General features: G+C 39.7%; 1 protein-coding gene across 1 annotated transcript in view; it reads right to left on the bottom strand.

The window, feature by feature from the left end:
• Window positions 1–22,015, bottom strand: part of OTC (ornithine transcarbamylase) — a 30,171-nt gene that overhangs the window by 5,363 nt on the left and 2,793 nt on the right. Inside the window, exons 2-5 of the mRNA XM_005014311.6 lie at window positions 18,405–18,543; window positions 17,730–17,811; window positions 10,896–10,983; window positions 5,395–5,548 (exon numbers count right to left, since the gene is read on the bottom strand). Of these exons, the coding sequence (XP_005014368.3) occupies window positions 5,395–5,548; window positions 10,896–10,983; window positions 17,730–17,811; window positions 18,405–18,543 (463 nt within the window). The remainder of the gene's footprint in view (window positions 1–5,394; window positions 5,549–10,895; window positions 10,984–17,729; window positions 17,812–18,404; window positions 18,544–22,015) is intronic.

The raw sequence follows: 22,015 nt of genomic DNA, 5'->3' as shown, positions 1-22,015 counted from the left end.
AAACTGAGGCATTTCTTTAAGGAGCTGTTTCCAGCGAGGGGTTAGCAATAGCTGAGACACAAACCCACAGCTAGGAGCAAATGAGAGAACCCTCAGTTCTTTTGATCTCACTATTTAAAAATAGACATCACAGCCTGTAATGCTCAAAGCACTGACTAGTGAGTCACAAATACACTGCTATGTTAAATAACCTCCACCTTATTACCAGCTGCTACTCTGCATTAAAAGAAGCACAGTGCATATTAAATACTTTCCTCTGTTTTCCCTAGCTACTAGCTGGTATGGATAAAATACAAAATACCAGAGATGTCTGTATAATAACCCTCATAATGTGCACTGCAAATTGCAAAGCCACCTCTGCCGTGACTGCTGTATAGAGTGGACATAGCTGAGCTATCCTTAATGAAGATGTTCAGCTAATGGAAGAAGTCGTAGTCAAGGCAGAATCAAGCTGTGTGCATGCCAGTGGAGCCTATTTTACATCGTGTGCTAGGCTTTGTGCTGCTGCTGGTAAACAACTGCTGCAATTCCTACCTCTTCACTTAAAGCCATCTCACTCTGATTGTGGCTTTGGTGCTTATCCTCAGTGCGTAGATGCTGCAGGGCATCCTGTATCGATACATCCCCAGCATCCAAGAACGTGAGAAAGATGAGAGGATTGCACTGGTCATAACCAATGAAGGCAATACAATAACACATTTTGTATTTCTATTTTGTAGCACATGCTTGATCAGCTACACAGAGGAAAACCTGCAAAAAGTGTTTCCCATGACTGTAATGATCAAGGTTAAACCAGAATCTTTTCCCCTGGCCCTCTGAAGGTACTTTTCCCCTTGTATCACTCCCCAGTTTTTCCAAACTCTGTTATATTAACATAGGCATTTTACCTGATAGGGTGTTCTGCAGTTTCTCTTTATATTTGGGACCTGACTTCAAAATATTTAGGCTACTGGTAAAACCACAAAACAATATTTAGAAAATCTAGAGTCCTTCTCCCTCATGAGTGACTCTTTGGCAAGCTGATGACTGCTGTTTCAGTGAAACAAAACCTGGTTTTGCTATTCTCATGAAAAAAATCCCTGTTAAATAATTAATGCCAATTTTACAGTCAACTTTCTCACCCTCATGCTTCTTCTGCTATGTTTCATTCTGTTCTTCTCCATGGTTGCAGTGTATCAGTGCACCAAACCATGGGGAAAAATAAGCGTGCTCAACGGTATAGCACTGTTGTATGTTTGGAGACGACGAACTAATTAATTAATTAGGGGCTTTCATGTCTGACTCTATGTGGGATTGCTTCCAGCAAGGCAGAAACTCTGACACCATTATAAGTTCCTTCTGAAACATTCGGCCTCAATGGTCATAGCAGCCCTCAATTAAAGCAAGCTTTTGAATGATGAATCAATAGTCCATCAAAATTTTAAATGGAAAGCAGAGGACAGTCAAAGCTTTAGCCCTTTGGGAGACAGCGTGACCTGGTAAATAAAAACCAGGGCAATCCTGAGAGGCACATGGTGCACCAGTTATTTTATTCCTACCTCGGTGTTTGGCATGGTTATTGAAACAGTGTGTTCCAGAGAATCAGTCTGGATCTTAGCAGGGATTTCCAATTGTTAGAATAATGCTGCTGCTGATGGTGATGAATTTAAAGATTATAATAATTTGAGCTCTTTGGGTTACAGTTTGGGAAAAGATTGAGAATAGACAGCAGCTCCCTTCAAACAGGGCGATGCCGTCATTTGTTGCGCTATTTGAAAAGGAACCCCCGATGCATTTGTTATGCTAAACATTTCTTTATGCCAACCATTTCTTTCTGAAAAAGAAATTTCCCTTCAGACCAGCGACATAAAAGCTAGTGGCATATGGATCCACTCTAATTACCAGTCTGGCCATCCTGCAGTCAGCTACAAGCTAGCTGATTTGGCCAGTGACATTAATATCAATTGAATCAATGTCAATACCTGCTTTGTCCCCAGAATACAAATTGTGTGATGCTGCCCGCCAGCCCAGCTTCGCCGAACAGAAATTGAGAGCCACGGCTTCTGCCCAGGAGACTGAGAGGCAGTGGGTGGGCTCAGGAAGCGGCTGTTGTACCTCTTCAGCACAGAGAGGGACATAAAACGGCCCTCCATGTGCACAGCAGCAGCACACCAAATTGTAGTCTCTTAAGGCCAAACCCTCACGCTCTCCAAATCAGGTTGCAAAATGTTTACAACCATTTCTAGTGGGTTTCAAGTCGAGAGCAAACTCAGCACAAACCGATTTTTAGAAAGAATGCACCAGGTATGGTAAGGAAAACAAACCTGTTGGCATAATAGAGGACATTAATACTGACCGCAGTATTAAAGGGGAGAGCACACGCAGACTGAAAACCTGTGAGGGGCTGCAGGTTGCTCAGGAAGAAGGCACTGGGCAAGAGGATGTTGAACCTGAAGGATCTCACCCCAATACTCATGACAGTTTGTAGCCTGACAAGAACACCCTCAATACAGAACGAGAAAGAGACAGCCCCAGTTATAAACCCAGTAATAAAAATGTCTGGGCAATGGGCTAGAATACACTAACAAACAAACAACCTAACAAACACAAAATGCACCTGTGAAAAAGGAATCAGAAGCCATAAGCAGGAAGACAACCTGACAAAACAAACCAGGAAACAAGGCAGAGGAAGTTCTTGAAGAAGATTCAAGAAAGCATCTGGAGAAATTAACAGGATTTAGAAAATGGAGGAATAAAGATGTGCTAAACGTGAAGAGGGCCAATATGCCTGTAGAGCTGCAGCGGAAAACACCAAGGGAGATTAAAGAAGAGAAAAAAGTACATTTTGGGTGTGTACTGACATCAGGGAGAGGCCAAATACAGGCAAGAAAGTATTTACAGAGATAAAGAAGAGACATTTTTAGGAGAAATCAGCTGCATAAATTCTGCAGCCATATGTAAATATAAGGCTATCAGTCTGTGTCACTATTGTATTTTGCATACATGCATAAATCAAATAAATTGCTTTTGCATTGCAGAAAAGCAGTCCGAATGTTATATGTGAATTTCTAACTGATTTAAAGAATCAGTGGTGCTATTCAACATCCCCATATTAATCTTCTTGCAGGAAGTGCTCAGATAACATCTCCTTATGCTGCAGAGAATCCCATGAGAAGTTTGATTGTGGTAAGCAACAACTAGACCCTGTGGCTCCCACTTCTTCAAGTGTTAATACTACTTCTGTGAACTGGTAAAGTTCATTACACGAGTGAAATGCTGTTTTATTAGGTGCTGTAAGACCAGCCTTCTTTACCTCAGCATACTGTGCAGAAAACAACAAAGGCAGCGGAAGGGCAGAAAGGAAAAGAGCACACGGTGCCAACAGCCGCAGTGCGCTGCTGGGAGCTCCCTCCCTGCCTCCTGGGTAAGAAAGCAAGAGTGTAAAGTGCAGCGTGCCCTCTGCAAGGTGGGCAACTATCCAGCTGCTCAGACAAACTCTGAGCTTAAGAACATGCTGGAAAGATCAGGGGAGAGATAGGAGTGGTTGGAGGAAACAGTGCTCTGCTAGCAGGTTGACTGGGAAAGTGTTGCAAATTTTAAAACGCTTCCATGGCTGTCCAAAAGCAAAGTCACTCCCGGAGACCTCAGTGAGTGCTCAGTTTATCACAATACCTCTCCACGTTGGATGTTTCTTTTTGAGCATCAGCTGTTATAATTCTGTTTCCTCATCACGTCAAATGGGCAGGAACACTTATTCCAAAAACTCCCTCCGCAGTGCTTGATGTAACAAGGACAGTGACTGCTGCTAATGCTGTCCTGGGTATTCCAACCAAGGGAAAGCCCACCCTGTTGGGTCATGCTCACCTGGAGCTTCTACAATTTCTGCCCTATTCAGGGACACAGTAGAGGAGAAGCTAAGGATGAACAACAGGGCATCTACCCATTCAGCCAATCTCAGCAGGTTTCTCCCAAATTCAGTGGAGAAAGAGACACAACTCTAGAGGGTAACTGAGATGCTCAGCAGCCTCCCTTCCTTGACAAGAGATGGAATACAGGGCAACAACATTGAAGTTTGGTGCCGCAGTCAGTGGCATGAACAAGAACAGTGGATGAAACAAGATTTACTGGCAGAGATACCAGCAATTATGGAGACTAAGAGTCATGATTACTGGTGAAACTTGCTATTCTCAATTGTTAAAATGCTAATAACCAAGGTGTTTGTAAGACAGAACCTCCCAAAACACAGTGATAATATCCATCAGTTTTACAGCTGCACAGTGTTTAAATAAAAAGATGATTTACAGTGTTTGATGACGTTCTCATTATGACTTACCATCTTACATAATTTTAACAGCTCACTGAAGCTGGCTCAAAGTAATCTCCCACATGCACGTATCCTGAGGTATGCAAAGCATTTTAATCTCAATTTCACTTTTTTTTTTTTGCTAGTCTCTTCATTCTTACTATTGAAAATTGTAAGAAAAATAGTAATCAAAGTAACAAAAAAGTATTTTCACTAAACATCTGAATGGTTCAGTATTTAAAGGCACGTATAATTTGTTATTTCTCTCACTAGATCTTTTCCATATACCAAACGTCCTATAGGAGAGTCTTTGACAGCTGAGAAACACAGCTGAATGAATCAGGAAATTATTCTAACCCTCCTTTTTTCAAGCAGTGTGATTTTTATTCATTCAGAAAGCAAACAAGGTCAGAAGAGTTCATCAACGTTGTCAACCAGCCCTGCAGTACACCAATATTTTTTAATAAGCTAGTTCCTCAATTGATTGTAAAACAGCATAGTCCTTCTGTTCACAGATAAACATCTGGCATTCTATGTGTAAAATGTCATCCAGCTGTCAAACCAAATATTTCATTAGATTAGAGCTACAAAATATGATCTTTGTTAACTGTTCTTTGATGTGAGCAAAGTTTAAATAGGTTTAAGAGCCTGAACATTGGGGATTTGCACCGGTAGCATTAACTGGCTTTTCAAAGTAAATTCAAAGCAATTTCCCAATATATGGATAACGACTCCTTTTACATTGTTCATGGGTTAGGGCAGCATCAAGAGTAAACTACTGAGTCTTTTAAAGTCAGTAGCAAAACTTCCCTTAGCGTTGGTTAAGCCAGCATCTCACCTTTATCTTAGTATTTAACCCTCCCTGTACATTTTTAAAATTGTAGCCTAATTCCAATGATTAATTTTATGCTTAATTTTATGCTTAACGTCAGTACCACTACAGTGGGTAGGACTAAGTAATTGTTTTAAATTAAAAAGATTCTTAATTATATTCCTGAATAAAGATCTGTTTAAATAACAAGTGTCATGCAATTACCACTTAGAAAAACCTAGGACTAAACAGTTTTGAACCTGACTTTCTCAATGTTATTAAGCAGGGATTATATTGTTACCTGAAGAGTTAGGTAATCAGCTAAAATCTGTAGAGGATGATATAAATCAGACAATCCATTGATTACTGGGATTGTGGCTTCTTTCGTCATTAGGTCCAGATCATTATGCTTATAAACTCGAGCCAAGATTGCATTTGTCATACTGGACAGCACCCTAGGGGACAGCAGAAGATATCCAAGTCAAACATAATAAATACATCCCTTTTGCACCCTTCAATGTGCAATGCATAAATATTAATGAGAAGTGGTAATGAATCAAATTTTTTTTCAGTTTTCTGAATAATGTATGATGCCTGCATAAAGCACTTAAATGCAGATATTTAACAAGCTGCTAATAAGCAAGCAGTTTTACTTATTAACAGACCATAGCAAGTAAATGAAAACTACTGCTGTTTCTCTTCAGCTTTTGATTGTAGCTACAGATAGAGCATCAATAAATGTTATGTTACGTTAATAAATGAACTAAGATAAGAGATTGCACAACAATGTAATACTTGAAGAATTCAGTAACTTTGGAGGAGATAAGATTTCTTGAGTCTTTCATCGAAGAACAAATGTAGTATTGACTGGATATTACAGTGCCTCTGCGTGGTATCTTGACCTTTGTGAGGATTAGGACTACAGATCTGTCTTAGATCACCACAGTCATTTACTGATCTTAACAAACATGGGAACAGGAGGCCAACAATAGCAGCCTGTTCTTTCTCCTATCTATATATCTGTATATTGACACTCCTGATATCAGCACTAAAGTAATGTCCGAGTGTGAAACTCATTATATGGATAGGGGCGTGCAGGATTCACTGTGCCACTCTGGCTTTAGCCTCGTTTGCCAAAGTGTGAAAGAGTCAGAGATTAGCGTGGTGGATTAGCATAGCATACTCAGTGTGCTCTGAATTCTTTAGATAAATTAAACATGGATTGTGGCTCTGCATTTCTGTTTTAATCAAGCCCTTAAGCATGACTTTGAAGTAGCATTTTGTGTGCTTTAATGTTATCTTTAATAGGACCTTAAAACAACAACAAAAAAGAAGAGACTGGAGAGAAGACTGTGGAAAACTGTTGCAGTATTTCTTTCTGTTTAGCCAGCAAGGATTCTGATATCTCCTCAGGTGGAAATATAGCTGTTAACCACATGGTCTTTACACAGACAAATTTCCTGATGAAGTAAGTCAGTAACAATTTTTTTTTTATACTGACATCAGACATTCCTTACCCAAGCAAAACTCTTAAAAATGTTACAAGATTCCCAGTAGAGCTCTTTCTGAAGGAAAGACTGCTGATAGCAGCCACAAGTGTAAAGGAGGAACTGAACAAACTATTTACTGATTGTAAGCTATTGGAACACCGTCTGTGTGACTATTTCTTCCTGGCTCATGATTTCTATTATTTTGTTTGTCTGGTTTCTTTTATTCTAGCTTGAAGGATGTGGCTTTGGAAAACCTGTTCTGAGCTAGCCATCAGAGAAATGATGCATGACCTCTGTTGTTAGCCATCTAATAGGTGTCCACCCTAAACAAGAAATATCTAGTTCCACTTCAGACAAGGAAAAGAGGCAATCACATTGAAAAATTGCCCATTTATCTTGGACATTTTATAGGATATTAGGTCAGCTGACTCCTACCTCACATGACAGATAAAGCATTTCAAGAAGATGGTTCCTTTACAGGATATGGCAGCAAAGGAAAATCAGTCATAATCAATGCCAAACTAGTGAATACTGCTGCATTTCCATCTTTACACTGTTGAAAGTAGGTACTAAAATTATTGGGCTCCTACCAGAAAGACACCAGACAGTTCTTTTTCTAGCATTTCTAGATACCATATCTCATAGGAGGAAGTCCAGATGGAAACTGGGATAATCTTTCATGAAATCAAAACCAAATTAAATTCAGCCAAAAATCTAGACCTTATCTGAGGAAATGAAGTCTCTTGTACGCAAAACGACGTAAAGGAAACCCTATAAGTCTGGAATTGCATAGTAAAAAAGATCTAGTTAGAAAGGAGTCTTTAGTGAAGATGAAGTTTTGGAAGGTGAGGGGGAGTAAGCATAGGTTTATCAGGTGATTTTGCATTTGATGGAGTTATCAAGGTTCCTATGCTATCACCAGCTACAAGTTTTTGTTTGTTTGTTTGTTTGTTTGTTTGTTTGTTTGTTGTTTGTGAGCCTATAAACTTAACCTTCAAAATCCCAGAGCTTGTAAATATATGAGTACATTGGAATGCTACATATGAATCTTTTCAAAATAAATTTTATTTCGACCTAGAATAGCTGTGAAGTTTTGCTCAGCTGTATCCCCCATGGAATTCAAAAATAAACACAAATAAGAATATGTCTTTTGATGTTACCTCTGAACTTTTTAACCCAATATATTGTGATTTTAGAGCATTTGTGTACTTTTAGGGTAAAATATTGTTATCCAGAGTTTGGAGTATTCTATGTATTTTTTGAAAGTATGTATCAGTTCAAAAGGTTTAATTTCCTGAAAAGACTACTTCATTGTCATTGATAGTAGTAGTAAAGAGGCATGTTGTAGACTTGTTCTTAGTAAGAAGTAAACCCAGCCACCATAGGTGGAGAGATTCATCCCTGATAACGCCAATGGACTCGTACAATCATCCTAGGAGCTCTTTATTACTGCCACTGAATGTTATGGCCACTGAGCTATAGTGGTGCACAACGGAACTTCTCTACACTGGAAAAAACAGATGCAATACTTATATTTCATTTCACGTCGTGGATCACACATGCTAAACACTGAAAGGCTTAGAGCTCCTTAATGGGTAGTAACTTTTTGCTACTGTGTCAGTGTAAATGTAAATGTCTTGTGAAGCACGGAAGAACTGTATTATGACCAAGTAATAAGTCACTAAAAATACGTTCACAGCAGAAATGCTTTCAACCCTTACCTGCTGCAATTATAATAAAAAACGTGGACTTTTATAACTCTGTGTCCCCTTTGCTTTAAGTCTCAATCTTAAGTACTTCTAAGGCCTTCAGAGCCCTAGACACAAAGCTGTAAATATTTTAAATACCCTCTGGGTTTACTACAAGCATTGTTTTTTTATTCTCACATTAACTGAATGAGGTTGGCATGTCATCCTTCATTCACAAGATATGCCAAGGAATTTATAATCAGGTTGTTCTTTTGGGTAAACTACTCAGTCTTGATTATGCAAAGTCAATAATAATTCCACTAATGAGAGCAGGACTGAAGCAGAGCACGTGGGGCTCTGTAGTGACTTGGGAAAGCCTTCTCTCCGCTGTCATAGGCAAGTGCTGTGACTCAGCAGAGCAGAAAAATCCCCAGGTCAGGGTCTTGAATAGCAACTTGACCTGGAAGAGGGAAGCAGTGACAGGGAAAAGGTGGGGTGAGGGCTTGCACAGGAAGTGGGAGCTTTCTCTACCAAATGGAGACTCCTCTGGAATGGATGGAAGGTCTGCTTCTTTCTGCCTTTTGCCTTATTTCTGCCTTTTGCCTTATTTCTTGTAGTCTGTCCGTCTTTCCTCATCCATTTTGCTTGTGCAAGCAAAGGTCATTCAAGATACTTCAAACCAAAGATTTAATGGCTCTTTATTACCCTATTTTGGAAGAAGAAGTAAAAAAGGTCTACAGAAGACATGTCCTTTTGTGGATCAGAACAGGGCTGGATTTGCCATAGGGTTGGTATGTGAACAACAGAGAACCTCCAGACAATGGCACTACGTGTCTGGTGCAATGGTGCTTGGAGAGGTTGTTGCAGAGGATCACTCTACAAGGGCCCCGACCACATCCTTCTCCAACCTGGAGGTTGGAATGAAAAAGAGGGGAAATCCTTTGAGAATAATACTTCTATCACTTAGGGGGAGCTACCTTTGATATGTCTTCCATTCACCTTTAATATGACAGAGTAATTATACTGGGGCAATGTGCCATGATGTATGAAGAATTTCTTTTGAGGGGATGTGTTTGAATCCCCTGGCAGCTCTACTGAACTGGCCAGGTGGATGCAGTGACCTAATATACCTCAGACTTGACTGTGAAATCTCAGATTAATCTGGTCTCTCTGTAGGCTCATGAGTTTCCACAGTTTTTGAATCACTGAAGCTCATAGTTACTAAAGCAAGCCATTGGGACAGTTTCACTGAAACATCTAATGCTATAGTTGCAGCTTCTTGTGATATTGGCAGTTATACATGTATACCTAGCAGGAAGTCAGCATTTTCACGCCTCAAGAGACTGAAATTTTGACTTTCTACTATCAACACCCATATGTCCTCCACTTCAGCAGTTAAAGGCAGGAAATGAAAATTTTAGATGTTCTAGTGTTTCATATTTTTCTTACATTTTCCTTGGGTTTCCTCAGATAGAGAACAGCCACACAGTTCTCAATCTCTCCCACTAGACCGTGAAAACTGTAATACACAGCGGGGCAATGGAACCTCGTCTGGCTGATGGCATATTTTGACTTGAGCCTGACAAACCTGACACTGCATATCTTTCACCAGAACAAAAAGGATCTTCCAGATGCTACTAACATTTCAACGGCTGAGCCTGAGAGAATCAACCCCAGGCTGCAAAAGGGCTTCCTAGAAAGAAGCACAATGCCGAGGCTGGGTGAGTCTTTAATATATGGAGGGCTCTGAAAAATAGCAAGGGCATCTGCAGAAGATAACCTCATGTTCTGCCTACTTTGAGCTAAATTATTTCCAGCTAGGGCAATGGTGATAGACTGCTAGCTACCCATTCCTGTATGCAGGTGGGACTTAGCATGATTAAGATCTTCCACAGGTGCTGATAAGAGACTGATGCCATAGCCCAGCCTCCAAGCAGTCCTGACAGTGAGTGTGGCAGTGGAGGAAGGCACATGGCATCAAAAATTTGCTGCAAAGTGTTGGCCAAGATCGGTGCTGCTGAAAGGGGGGGATCAGAGTGGCCTTCAGTGCTCCCCTGCAGGAGTTCACCAGCAGCTACTATAACTAGGATAAATAAAGTCTTTGCTTTCTGATTTTGTTTTTTGATTTACCAATCAGCTGTACTTCTATCTCCATGAGGAGCAACAGAAGAAGAAGGTTCTAGTCTTATCTGAATATATGTGCCATTATCAGTGGAGCTGTCCTACAGAGGTTTGTAATATGTTTCTGTTTGTGTGACTGTCGCTCTTGTTATCACTCCACAACCAAAATTCAATAAAATTGTTTCTTGTTGTGAGATGTTTTGGAGAGCTAGAATAGTTGGACTGACGGTGTGCAGAGCTACATTTTCTGTGTGCTGACCTGTAAGTATTTAAGAATTTGGAGTGCCTTCTGACGTTTTCCATAAAGAAAATATTAACTTTGAAAAACCTGCAAGACAGGTTTCAGCCTGACCAACTACTTCCTTAAACATTAATGGTGGACTTGGCAGTGCTAGGTTAAAGGTTGGACTAGATGATGTTAGAGATCCTCTCCAACAGAAATGGTTCTATGATTCTGTGATCTAACAGATATATAGCGATCAGTCAAGTGACATCTTACCAACCTTGCAGTATCTGTGAGACTCTCGTTAGTGCCCAGATGAATGTCTTGTGTTGTAAGGAAGGAAGGATGTCCTCCAAGGAGAGCAAATCCTACAATGAGGACAAATTAAAAAAAGAAATTAAACACCAGCACCTCATACTTACAACCAAGTTTTCATGCAAAAGGTATTCACAGCAATAAAACAAAAAGTCAGCAGGGCATCCAAATGCTTAAAGTCAGGCACCATGAGATGCAAATAAATGTGTTAGAATAAAACTCCTCAGATATGATGCTTTGCTAAAATTTCTAGGCATGAGATCTGATCTGTTTTCATAGGATCAGTCATTCAAGCTGCAAGGCTACATATTGTTGAAATATGTGGTTTCCAGTTAAGAGCTAAGTAACCCATTCATCATGCCGAATTTCTACGACGTCTACTTCAAGGGACTTTGCATCATAGAACTAGAAAGGACCATCTGAGTCATTAGGTCTAAGTCTACATCCTTGCAAGAAGTTGCAAGGATATTCACTCAGATAGAAGACCTTAAGTTTCCTCATATATCATTATAAACTTAAGCTGGGTCACAAATAACCAAGTGTCTTAAAAACAGTGATGTGACAGGGACGCAAGGAAAGATCTTGGGCACTCTTCATATCCCTCCACCCCACAATAGTAAGGAATTGACAAGGTGAGACAAGGAACCAGATGGATTGGGTCTGAAGACTGAAATACGTTCCTGAACAGGAAATCAGGGAAAGACTTGAGCATCATTTAAGAATATAAAACACTTTGGGAAACTTGACAGTATTTTAGACTGACAAATTTCACACTGAGGGCAAATCTCAGGCTCCATTGTGCCTTATTTCCATCGCACCACCACAATAAAGCTATATCACAAGCGACCAGCTGACACAAACATAGAAGGAAACAGCTTTATTTATTTATTTATTTATTTATTTTTGGACGGGCCCTGAGGGGGGTTGTCTTAGAAACTTTCACTAATGGTTTAGCACAGGCCTAGCACAGGACACAGCATCCTACCACCGGGAAAGTATGAAGAAGAGGGTTTGAACTGGGCTGTAAGTAGCTCTTTAAGGCATTTATTGTGCAGTGGGAACAGTTTTCCATATAAAAACAACCCCCTGCTAGTAGAGAAACTGCCAGGGAGGTCTTGCCTTGTCTCTAATACCCACTATGGAGGAAAGTCTGAAGAATCCTGGTGTGGACACACCAACCTTGTTGAGACAAACCCTCAGAGGAATGAGCCTCTACAGAGACAAAAAGCTAGATAAAAGGCCAGATTATTTTTATTGTTGTGAAGAGAAAGGCTGCATACAGCACAGAAGAGTGGAGATGCCCTTCTGTACCATAATGTGATCTCTTGGAGGTGCTTCTTAATTTATTTTAAAAATTAAGAAGCAAAAAGATTAAAAGCTGCTTGGGCTGGTTGTAGCCATTAGATGGCACTGCAGACACCGTCAGGACTGCAGCCTTAACGTGATGTTTGTAAAAGCACGTCAAAGATTAAAAAATTGACCCCACAACTACTCTTCAAAAATGATCAAACCAGGAATGAACACTGAAACCTTTCACAGCTAAAACCAAGCAATGAAGTTCAGGCTGCAGGCGTGGGCCGCACAGTGGGACCCCTAGCACAGAGAAGCCCTTATTAAATTCAGTCCCATGCGGGAAGCAAGGTTGAGGTGAGGTCCTCCAATTTGGATCAGTTCAGCCAGTCTCCAGACTTTAAAATGAAACCTTGCCTTTTGATGGCCTCAATTTCCCCAAAAGTAGGATTAAAAGCAATGATGCTCCAGATCCCACCCTCAGGGCAACTCTCTACTCCATCCATCCAGTGTATATTTATTTTTGCTAATGGGCCTGACCTTACTTTCCCTTTGTCATTATTAAGAATTGCTCCAAATCACAGTGAGACTGGATTCAGACCCAACAAACTTTTAAGAACGAAGCATCACTTACTCTACTGCTACTATTTGCTATCAGAAAAACATTATCAATATGCTTGCTGCTTCACCCTTCTTTCTTGGTTATTCAGAAGCCTTTTTGTATTAAGGCAGGAAAAAATGTTTAGGTTTCCCCAGATACTTTCACCTCCTCTCTGCAGCTTAGCCACAAACACTGCATTTATGGGAATGTGCATGCAAACTGGTGCCTAGACATTACAGCCTGTTTATTCAATGCCAATTTTTAAGTCAAGATCTCATGGATGAAAAGTTATAGGTAGTAACTTTTCCTGACAGATTTCTTGTTTGTTTGTTTAAAGTTATATATGATAATGTCAGTGGTTTATCCCAGGAAGTTCCACACAATACAACAGCTCTGCACTTCAGGCTTCTAAATGAGGACACTTTGGTTGATGTTTCACAGTCCAGGCAGACTCCCATGGACATGTTCTGTTTTCTATAAGTGATGCCCAAGTAGATAAAGAGGAATCTGGACACTTATTCAGAATTGCCAGGCGTCAGGCAGCCTAGTCAGATCCACCACCTGGAGTCTGTCTACATAGCAGAGTCCTAATGTGTTGGGTTTCTGCTCATGAACTGGCCATCTGTGCAGGGCCTGAGAACATATTTCCATCCAAAACTTTCCATCTGTAAATATAGGAGCTCTGTGCTCTAGCTGCTGTGTAGTTGCAGGGGAAGTATCCATGCTTTAGACTCTTTCATCCAGACTACTAACAGGAAAAAAAAAAAAAAAAAAAAAAAAAAAAAACACAAACAAAAACTTTTGAAGATATTCAGCAAAAAAGCACACTCTGGAGTGCTATGTTTAACTGAAAGATCTAATCCTCTTTGTTGTTGCAATCTGGTTACATCCAAAGCCACTTGCTAAGTGTTTATATGGATCTCGGTATCTTCAACAAACCACAGTAAATGTTCATACTGGGGAGACAGAATAGATTATTATCTCATTACCAAACTACTGTTAGTTTGTAAATAATGGACAGTTTTATGTCCCAGGCTGTGGTATTATTGATCCCACTTATGCAGATGCTTTTACTTAGGATATGACTTCTGGTGGTAGTACAGACCTGGGTTAAATTTCCATTCCAACCTGTTGATGCTACATTGGGTAAGTGGGCCAAAGAGAATCCTCTTGTTCATACATTGGATACACATTTATGTGGCTGCCTTGCTATCACCAGGAGCCATATACACCCATCTTCTCAAACTCAAAGGAAGGATCCTGTTTTATATTTCAAGAATCTAGATTTGGATTTGTTAGTTTCCTCACTGCCAGGATGCCCGCCTCCCTGCAGGATGTACAATCTACCAAGTATCTTTCAGTTTAGACTGATAACAAAGAATGTTTCTAGCTAACAATTACAGGAGCATTCCTAAAGCAGAAGCCTGAAACCCAATAATCATTTTTAAAGTGACCCCTCTAACTGGAGAGTAAGCTAAAAGAGTGCTCTTGCCCACTTTGTAATCTAGCCAAGCTAAACAACTTTAGCCACTCTAATGAAAAAACATACTATATATTCCTGCCGTGTAATATCATCCCACTACATTAGAACATGCGAAGTGATGCAAATATTTCTGTGACAGTATGTAGTAGCCTTCAGGCATTGCCTTCATCTTCCCCTCACTCCCATGGTAGGAGGCATGAGCTGGGAGTAATTCTGATGAAGCCAGTGGCAGCAAACCTCTATAAACCTGTCAGAAGGAAAGAAGGTACATAGGGATTTTCTGCCTGCGTTGTTGTAACTCTGTTTCTTCCTTGTGACATACTGTCTACATTCAGTGTCTGTGAAAGGATGGGATTTATTCATAATTTGCTAGCTAAAATGTAACTTAAGTTGTTTATTTTAAGAGTACCACTGACAAACAGAATACTTTACAACAAAGCTATAACACAAACAGGGCATTCACCTTTATGCCATACCTGAGGATGTTTATTTTACAAGTAATATATGACCATGTGGAATACCTTTGTTTTCAAAAAGTATGCAAGATCTTATACAGAATGGGTGTGAGATTCTGACTGCAAACAAATGACATTTACCAGTATAATAGCACAGATGTCACATTTCCCAATAAAATAGCCAGTGATAGCAATAAATACAGTAGGTGTTGTAAAACTGGATTTACTTTACCAATAGCCTGTGGAAGTTATTTGTAGTTCTTCATCAAACGTGCAAGACCACTACTATTCTAAAAATGGTAAAATAATATGGGTTTCAGAAATACGCTTTAAGACAAGATTACATTTGTTCAACAGGGTAAAGGGACCCTGGATTATGCCACAGGGACCTATACATTATTCAGTACAGTCCCACTGCCGTAAGAAAAAAATATTTTAGAGACACAGTATATTGGAAAAGCAACTTCAGCTGTTCTGTTATAAATTCATGTTTATTTGTTTTTCAAGAATGGAGTTCTTCAGAGGCTTAGAGACAACAGGACTTCTGAAAGGACTTCCACAGTGTTCAGATATGGCAGCAATCTTCTAGACATTGCATAGAGCAGATATTGAATCATAGAATCATAGAATCATAGAATATCCTGAGTTGGAAGGGACCCTTAAGGATCATCAAGTCCAACTCTTGACACCGCACAGGTCTACCCAAGTTCAGACCATGTGACTAAGTGCACAGTCCAATCTCTTCTTAAATTCAGTCAGGCTCGGTGCAGTGACCACTTCCCTGGGGAGCCTGTTCCAGTGTGCAACCACTCTCTCTGTGAAGAACCCCTTCCTGATGTCCAGCCTAAACTTCCCCTGCCTCAGCTTAACCCCGTTCCCGCGGGTCCTGTCGCTGGTGTTAATGGAGAAAAGGTCTCCTGCCTCTCGACACCCCCTTACGAGGAAGTTGTAGACTGCGATGAGGTCTCCCCTCAGCCTCCTCTTCTCCAGGCTGAACAGGCCCAGTGCCCTCAGCCGTTCCTCGTACGTCTTCCCCTCCAGGCCTTTCACCATCTTCGTAGCCCTCCTCTGGACACTCTCCAACAGTTTCATGTCCTTTTTATACTGTGGTGCCCAGAACTGCACACAGTACTCGAGGTGAGGCCGCACCAGCGCAGAGTAGAGCGGGACAATCACCTCCCTTGACCTACTAGCGATGCCGTGCTTGATGCACCCCAGGATACGGTTGGCCCTCCTGCCAACCAGCAACCAGCTTTTTCCCAGTTTCTACTCCTTTAAACTGAAACACATTGATTTTTGTCTAATCGTTCCTGCAAGTTTGTTCAGATCAATCTGACCACCAGAACTTTGTCCCACAACTGACCTCTTTCAACATCTCGAAGGTGCAGCTTTTGGGAAAAGCTATTTAAGATGACTCCTCTATTTTATAAGCAAACATTCTAATCCACTTCAATGCAAAGTCCCACTGGACATAAGATAATTGGCAAGAAATTAGCTTATTCAGTGATAAGGAACACATGTGACCCCACATTGTTTCCAGCTATAAATTACAAGGGACAATTTGTGTATATCAAAAAGTAGGTGAAATACTTAGTTTCCATGGAGAGAAAAAACTCGAGTCTGCCTTTGAAACAATGTCTTAGGCTTAGTGAACTTAAGACCAAATAACTGAAGGTGTGAAGATAATGCACAGAAGTTAAACTGCATTAAACTCCCTTGTGGAAGCTCTCACTCAGAAACAATTTGGTTTTATTTCATTGGAGCTTAATCCTTCTTGGATGATTTTATATGCATTAGCTCCCATCCTTAAGCTAATTCATCTGAACTTTCTTGAGCTTCTTTCTTCCATAAGCCTTCCAAAGCCAAGGACTAAATAGTGCTTCCCTCTGAATACAGAAGCAAGAATGATAAACAGATTCAGAGAATTCATGATTACCTGCCATTATAAGTATGGCAGGCAGCAAGGAAATGGCCTAAAAACTCCAGTATTAAAAGGCAGGTTGCCCTTACAAAGAGGGAACACAAGTTAGAAACACATTCATAATCCCTGCTTCATCTAGAGAAAACAGAAAGGAACAAAAATTCTACATAAAGACCAGGATGAGCAGGTGAAGGGCTGTGCTATATGATATGAAGGCAAAATTAGAAATGCTTGCAGATGACCTATCTTCTTCCTCACATTATTTTTACCTTTTCCTTTACGTCTTGTAAAGAAATGTGAATACTCAACAAGTTTTCTGTCCCTTAACCTATGAGAAACTTCTTCTTCTCTGATAAGTAAAAATGTACCCAGAAGACAATCACCAATTCTCAGTTATTCCTGGTTTTCCTGGTACCATGCAAACACATGAATAAACTATTTCAGTAGTCCCACTGACTTCACAGCAACTACCATGTAAATAAAGATATGCATGTGTTTCAGTGTTTGCAGGACTGTATCCTAAGAATAGTGTTCCAGTGCCTCATCTTATTAGCCTAATACCATGGAGTCTCCATCGAGTTATCTTCCCATGTAGGTAATCATGTTAAATTTATTTTTTCATTAACACATATCAAGGCATTACTGTGATTCCCCATCTAAACACATACTCTGAAATGTGACAATGGTAATGAATAACACACTTGAAAGATATTTACGAGAGCTTCCACAAGATGTAATTTGTGATGCCTACTGAAATTTATGTTGGGAACTGTGCATATTGGTGAGAACTTACATCAGAAACGTTCACTTTAACCTGTTGCTTTATTTCTGGTCTATCATGTGTTGGAATGATCTGGTGAAATTTCAGTGGCCATTAATATGCCAGGTGAAACACCATTAGCTACCATTCTTTTCCTATTTTTGTTTTAAAACATTAAGTGTCTCTTAATTAAAAAATGCTAGATACAAAATTATCTGGTGTTTTTCAGTGTAATACTCACAGTACACAATTTCAAATAAAACGTGGCTGTGCCATTGCTCTGATATACCTGTTTCTGCAGATAATCTCGTTCTTGTACTTCTCTTCTCAAAAATCATGGCCAAAGCTTTTCCTTGCATTAAAGGTAAGTACTAGAAAACAGGAGTTGAAGGCATTTCAATTTTATAGTCATTATCAATTTTTCACTGTAAAAATACTTCTTTCACATTTTAATTCAGCATTAGAAAATTAAAAACTTTTTTTTAAAAAACAAAAACAAAAACACATAACTTTATTCCTCTGCCCTTCAAGAACATCTAGCAACAGAAAAGGTTAAAGAGAAAGATCTAATTATAGGGGCACAAAGACACTGCATTTCGGCACCCAAATTGATCTCCCATTAAGGAGAACTGTTACTAATTTTATTCCCATTCAATACAGGGAACTGTCTTCTATTTCCTACACTTAGTGCTGCATACACACCATGTGTAAATGGATGGGATTGGCCAATAATAGGGCCAGCCATGCAACACTGCTTAACTTTTTCATTGCAAAGTCTTCTGAAAGAATATCTCTGAACATTTTAAAGGAATGTTCTTTGATCTGCAGTATGTGGTTCACAGTATTAAAGAGCTTAGATGATGATGTTTCGGACAAGCCAGCTAAATTGCCAATTCCCAATATCTTTCAAAACGATATTTATTTCAACATCTGAGTGACCTAAATGTCAGCTGGAGGATTTTACCTCTCCTTTGTGCTTTATCCTGTGTTTCAAATCTGAAGCCATCCACAGCAAATGCTTCAGTTCATCAGCTGTGTAGTTCTGTAGAGTAAGGAGGTCGCGACCTTTCAGGCTTACATTCATTTGAGCTGGTGGCCCACGCCTGTGTCAAAAGAACAAAAAAATATACGTTTGGCATTTGACACAAAATTGTACTCGTGTTAAAGTCAATGAACAAGTAGCTGAGATCTCTCTTGCTCCCCTCGTTTGACCCAGCTGGATCAGCTTGATGGACTGCCTTAACTGGTCTCAATAACTTCTGTCACGCTGGCACGACATGCCACCATGCCGTATATTGATAATATACTGATGAATAAAAGCTCAGGTAGTAGATTAATTCTGTTGAATAAATTAATTAATTCTGACAAATAAAAGCTCAGGTAGTAGATAGGCCTATGTGGCTTCTAAAGATTTTGGTGTTGGTTAAATCTGAAGGAATGGGCTTTTTGGGCAGAATTCTGTTGTATAGGCTCAAATTGAAACTGGACAGGGAAGACGGCGTCTCTTAAACTAATAGTACTAAACATTATTACTGTTAATTTGACATCGCAGTACAAATTGCAAGACTTTTCAAATCATGTAGCAGAATTTTTTCCTTTAATTGAATGTTGTGTCTTTTCTTTCCGGACACCCTTAAGAGTTCTTTAGATAGACATTATACCACCACCATTATTAAGAAGACTTTTTTCACAGTGAAAAGGATTATGTGTAACAGCAGGAGCATGGAGAATATAGGAAGAAGTAGCACATGAAATACAGATGCCCTGGTGGTTAATTTTGCTGGAGCTCAGTACATGCTGTCATATATCAGGGTAATGTGCTCCAGAGATTATGCAGACTGCCAGAGGATCCACCACTAAGCTAGCTGAGCATAAAGCACCACAAAGGTTCCCATCAGTGTGTACGATCTGTCTCTGCACAGGTCCTCAGACTGCAGAAGGGGTGCACTTCTATGGAGCACTGTTCAGATAAGGGAATGGATTTCTTGCTTTCTAAGTTTAGAGAGATGTTGCCCATGTATTTTCTTACAGTGTTGCTGAAAACTGATTCTCAAGTGAAATGCAATCCGAATTGTATGCACAACTTCAGTAATACGTGTTTGTCAGTAACATTAAAAATAATAATGCACATTTCCAAGACATAAAGACTAGTGTTCATGCCACTACAATCATTAGTAAAATGAAGTTGCATGTTTTTCTCTAAGTGTTATCTTTCTGTTTCTATTCCTGCCTCCAAACTGAAGTAAACAACTCAGGAAAAGTTAGCAAGTGCCCAAATGCCACATTTTTGAAACTGAAGTGGATATTACCGAGCTAGCAAAATGGTCTCTTGTACTTCTGTCTTTGATAACTTTAGAATAGAATATGCCTGGCATTAGAAGAAAGGTTGGGCATTTATGCATCAGGTAGCTTCCACCATTGCTTGAAAAACAGGCTGCCAAGGTATGCTACTGAAATCCAGTCCTGGGAATACTGAGGCTATATCTTGATATTCAAATGAAGGTATATGACTTCAATATGTGCATTCTGAAGTTTCTGTGCATTCTGCAGTTTCATGAATGTGACCTTTTAAAAATATTTTTTCAGAAGAGGGATTCGCTGCTGTGTCCAGTTTGGGGGAATGAAAAAATACTCATGCTGTTTTAACATCTCTGCACTCACTTGCTGCTTGGTCACTATTCTCCTTTGCTGCATCATTTCCACTTAACAGAACATGCCAAGTTGGAAAGAACCCACAAAGGTCATCAGGTCCACAAAGGACCACCCAAAAATCAAACCTGTGAACCTTTGATGGCTATGACCAATGACTGCACTGCCGTTCAAGTGTTTTTCAGTAATTCCCAGAATAATCTTCTCCATAACATTAGCAAGTTGTGAAGTGAGACTCACAGGCCTGTAATTACCAAGTTCTCCTTTCTTGCCATTCTTGAAAATTGGGACAACATTTGCCAGCTTCCAGTCAACTGGGACCTCTCCAGATTCCCAAAACCATAGAAAAATAATTGAGACAGGTCTCGTGATGACACCAAACAGCTCTTTGAGTACCCTGGGACGAATCCTGTCAGTCCCTCATGGACTTAAATGCATCCAGATGAATGGATGATTCTGTTTTCAGCCTTCAGTGCTGCTGCTCCCTGAGTTTCTAATGGCAACCTACAATTGCTTGAAGGGAGTTACAGAGATTGCCTAGTCTGAACCTCTCAAGCAGCAACATCTGTTCACAGGTCTTGTTTTACCACTTGGCACCGCTAAAAAGTGTATTGAGTAGTACCTATCACTAACTTCTGCATTAGTAGACAGTGAAGCACTAAAATTGTTTATCCAGAAAGGATCTGGTATTACCATCCTTGGAGATTTTCAAGACTTGGCTAAGCAAAGACATAGCTGACCTGATCAGCTGTTGTCAAACTACAAGCAAGTTGGACTATGGATCCCTTCCTGATCAATGTGTTCCCAAAATGATTCTGCTTTACTGCTATGACCTTCAGAAATGTGTTCTCTTCCCTTGTCCCCAACCTCAGAAACAAAGGCAGAAGTGGTCAAATGAATTGCAGTTAAGGGGCATGAGACAACAAACCAGAGTTAAAATGTAACAGGCAGAAATGCAAGGTCAAGCAGCTGCACATTTCTTTCCGAGCAGGGATAGAAATTACTTTGGATTACTAGCATATAGATTGAAATATATTATGTTATCTTGTGGTATCAACCATGATGTGCTTAACTTGTAATGTTCATAAGATAGTGATGATTGATAGTTTATGCCAATGTTATGATATAGTGTAAAAAAAAAAAAAAAAAAAAAAAAAAAAAGACAGCATTATACAGGGAGCTTAATAAATTGGATGATTTTTGAAAACCAGGTTTACTGGGTTTACCACAGTTGTTTTTCACACCTGCTTTTCTATCATTGCTGCTAAACAGAGAAAGTTCCCACTGATTACCAGCAGTGAAAATCCATAAATCCATTGAAGAAATTATCACCCAGGCTTCAGGACAACTCTAAAACTGTCACAAATAAACCAAAGAATTCAGAAAAGGTTTGTTTCATTTCTTGTAACGTAGAAATTATACATGAAAATGCCATTGCACACTAGGATTTCTGTTTATATGAAATTCCGGTATATTGCTTTCTAACACTAATCATTTGTTACAAATGCCATGAATATTATTCATATTGACACCAACACAAAAATAGATAGATGTGGCATTAAGTGTCAGGCCTTTAATTTTAACTTGATTCTTGAGATGTGACAAGCTTACTGAAACAGTGTCGTAGAGGTACTTTTCTGAAGCCATAGGGGAGGGGCAACTTGATGTGGTTGAAGAAAGAATCTAAGTGAGGTTACGCAGATGTGTCTCCTTGGTTAACTTTGAATCCCATATCACATAATGCTTTTCCTACGTGCCTCAAATGTACACAGAAATAATAATAACAAAAAACCAGCTCTGAAGCTGATTCACCTTGCAGCTTCAAGGAGATAATCCACACTCCCCCCTCCCCTCCCAGTATTGATCATGATAATTGTCTAAACACATAAGGATTTCCCATGCTTTATTTAGATCTTTATCATTTAC

Source organism: Anas platyrhynchos, chromosome 1, assembly GCF_047663525.1.
Source record: "Anas platyrhynchos isolate ZD024472 breed Pekin duck chromosome 1, IASCAAS_PekinDuck_T2T, whole genome shotgun sequence".
NCBI classification, from domain to species: domain Eukaryota; kingdom Metazoa; phylum Chordata; class Aves; order Anseriformes; family Anatidae; genus Anas; species Anas platyrhynchos.
The sequence above is the reverse complement of the archived record's forward strand: the minus strand, read 5'-3'. Positions and strand labels throughout refer to the sequence as shown.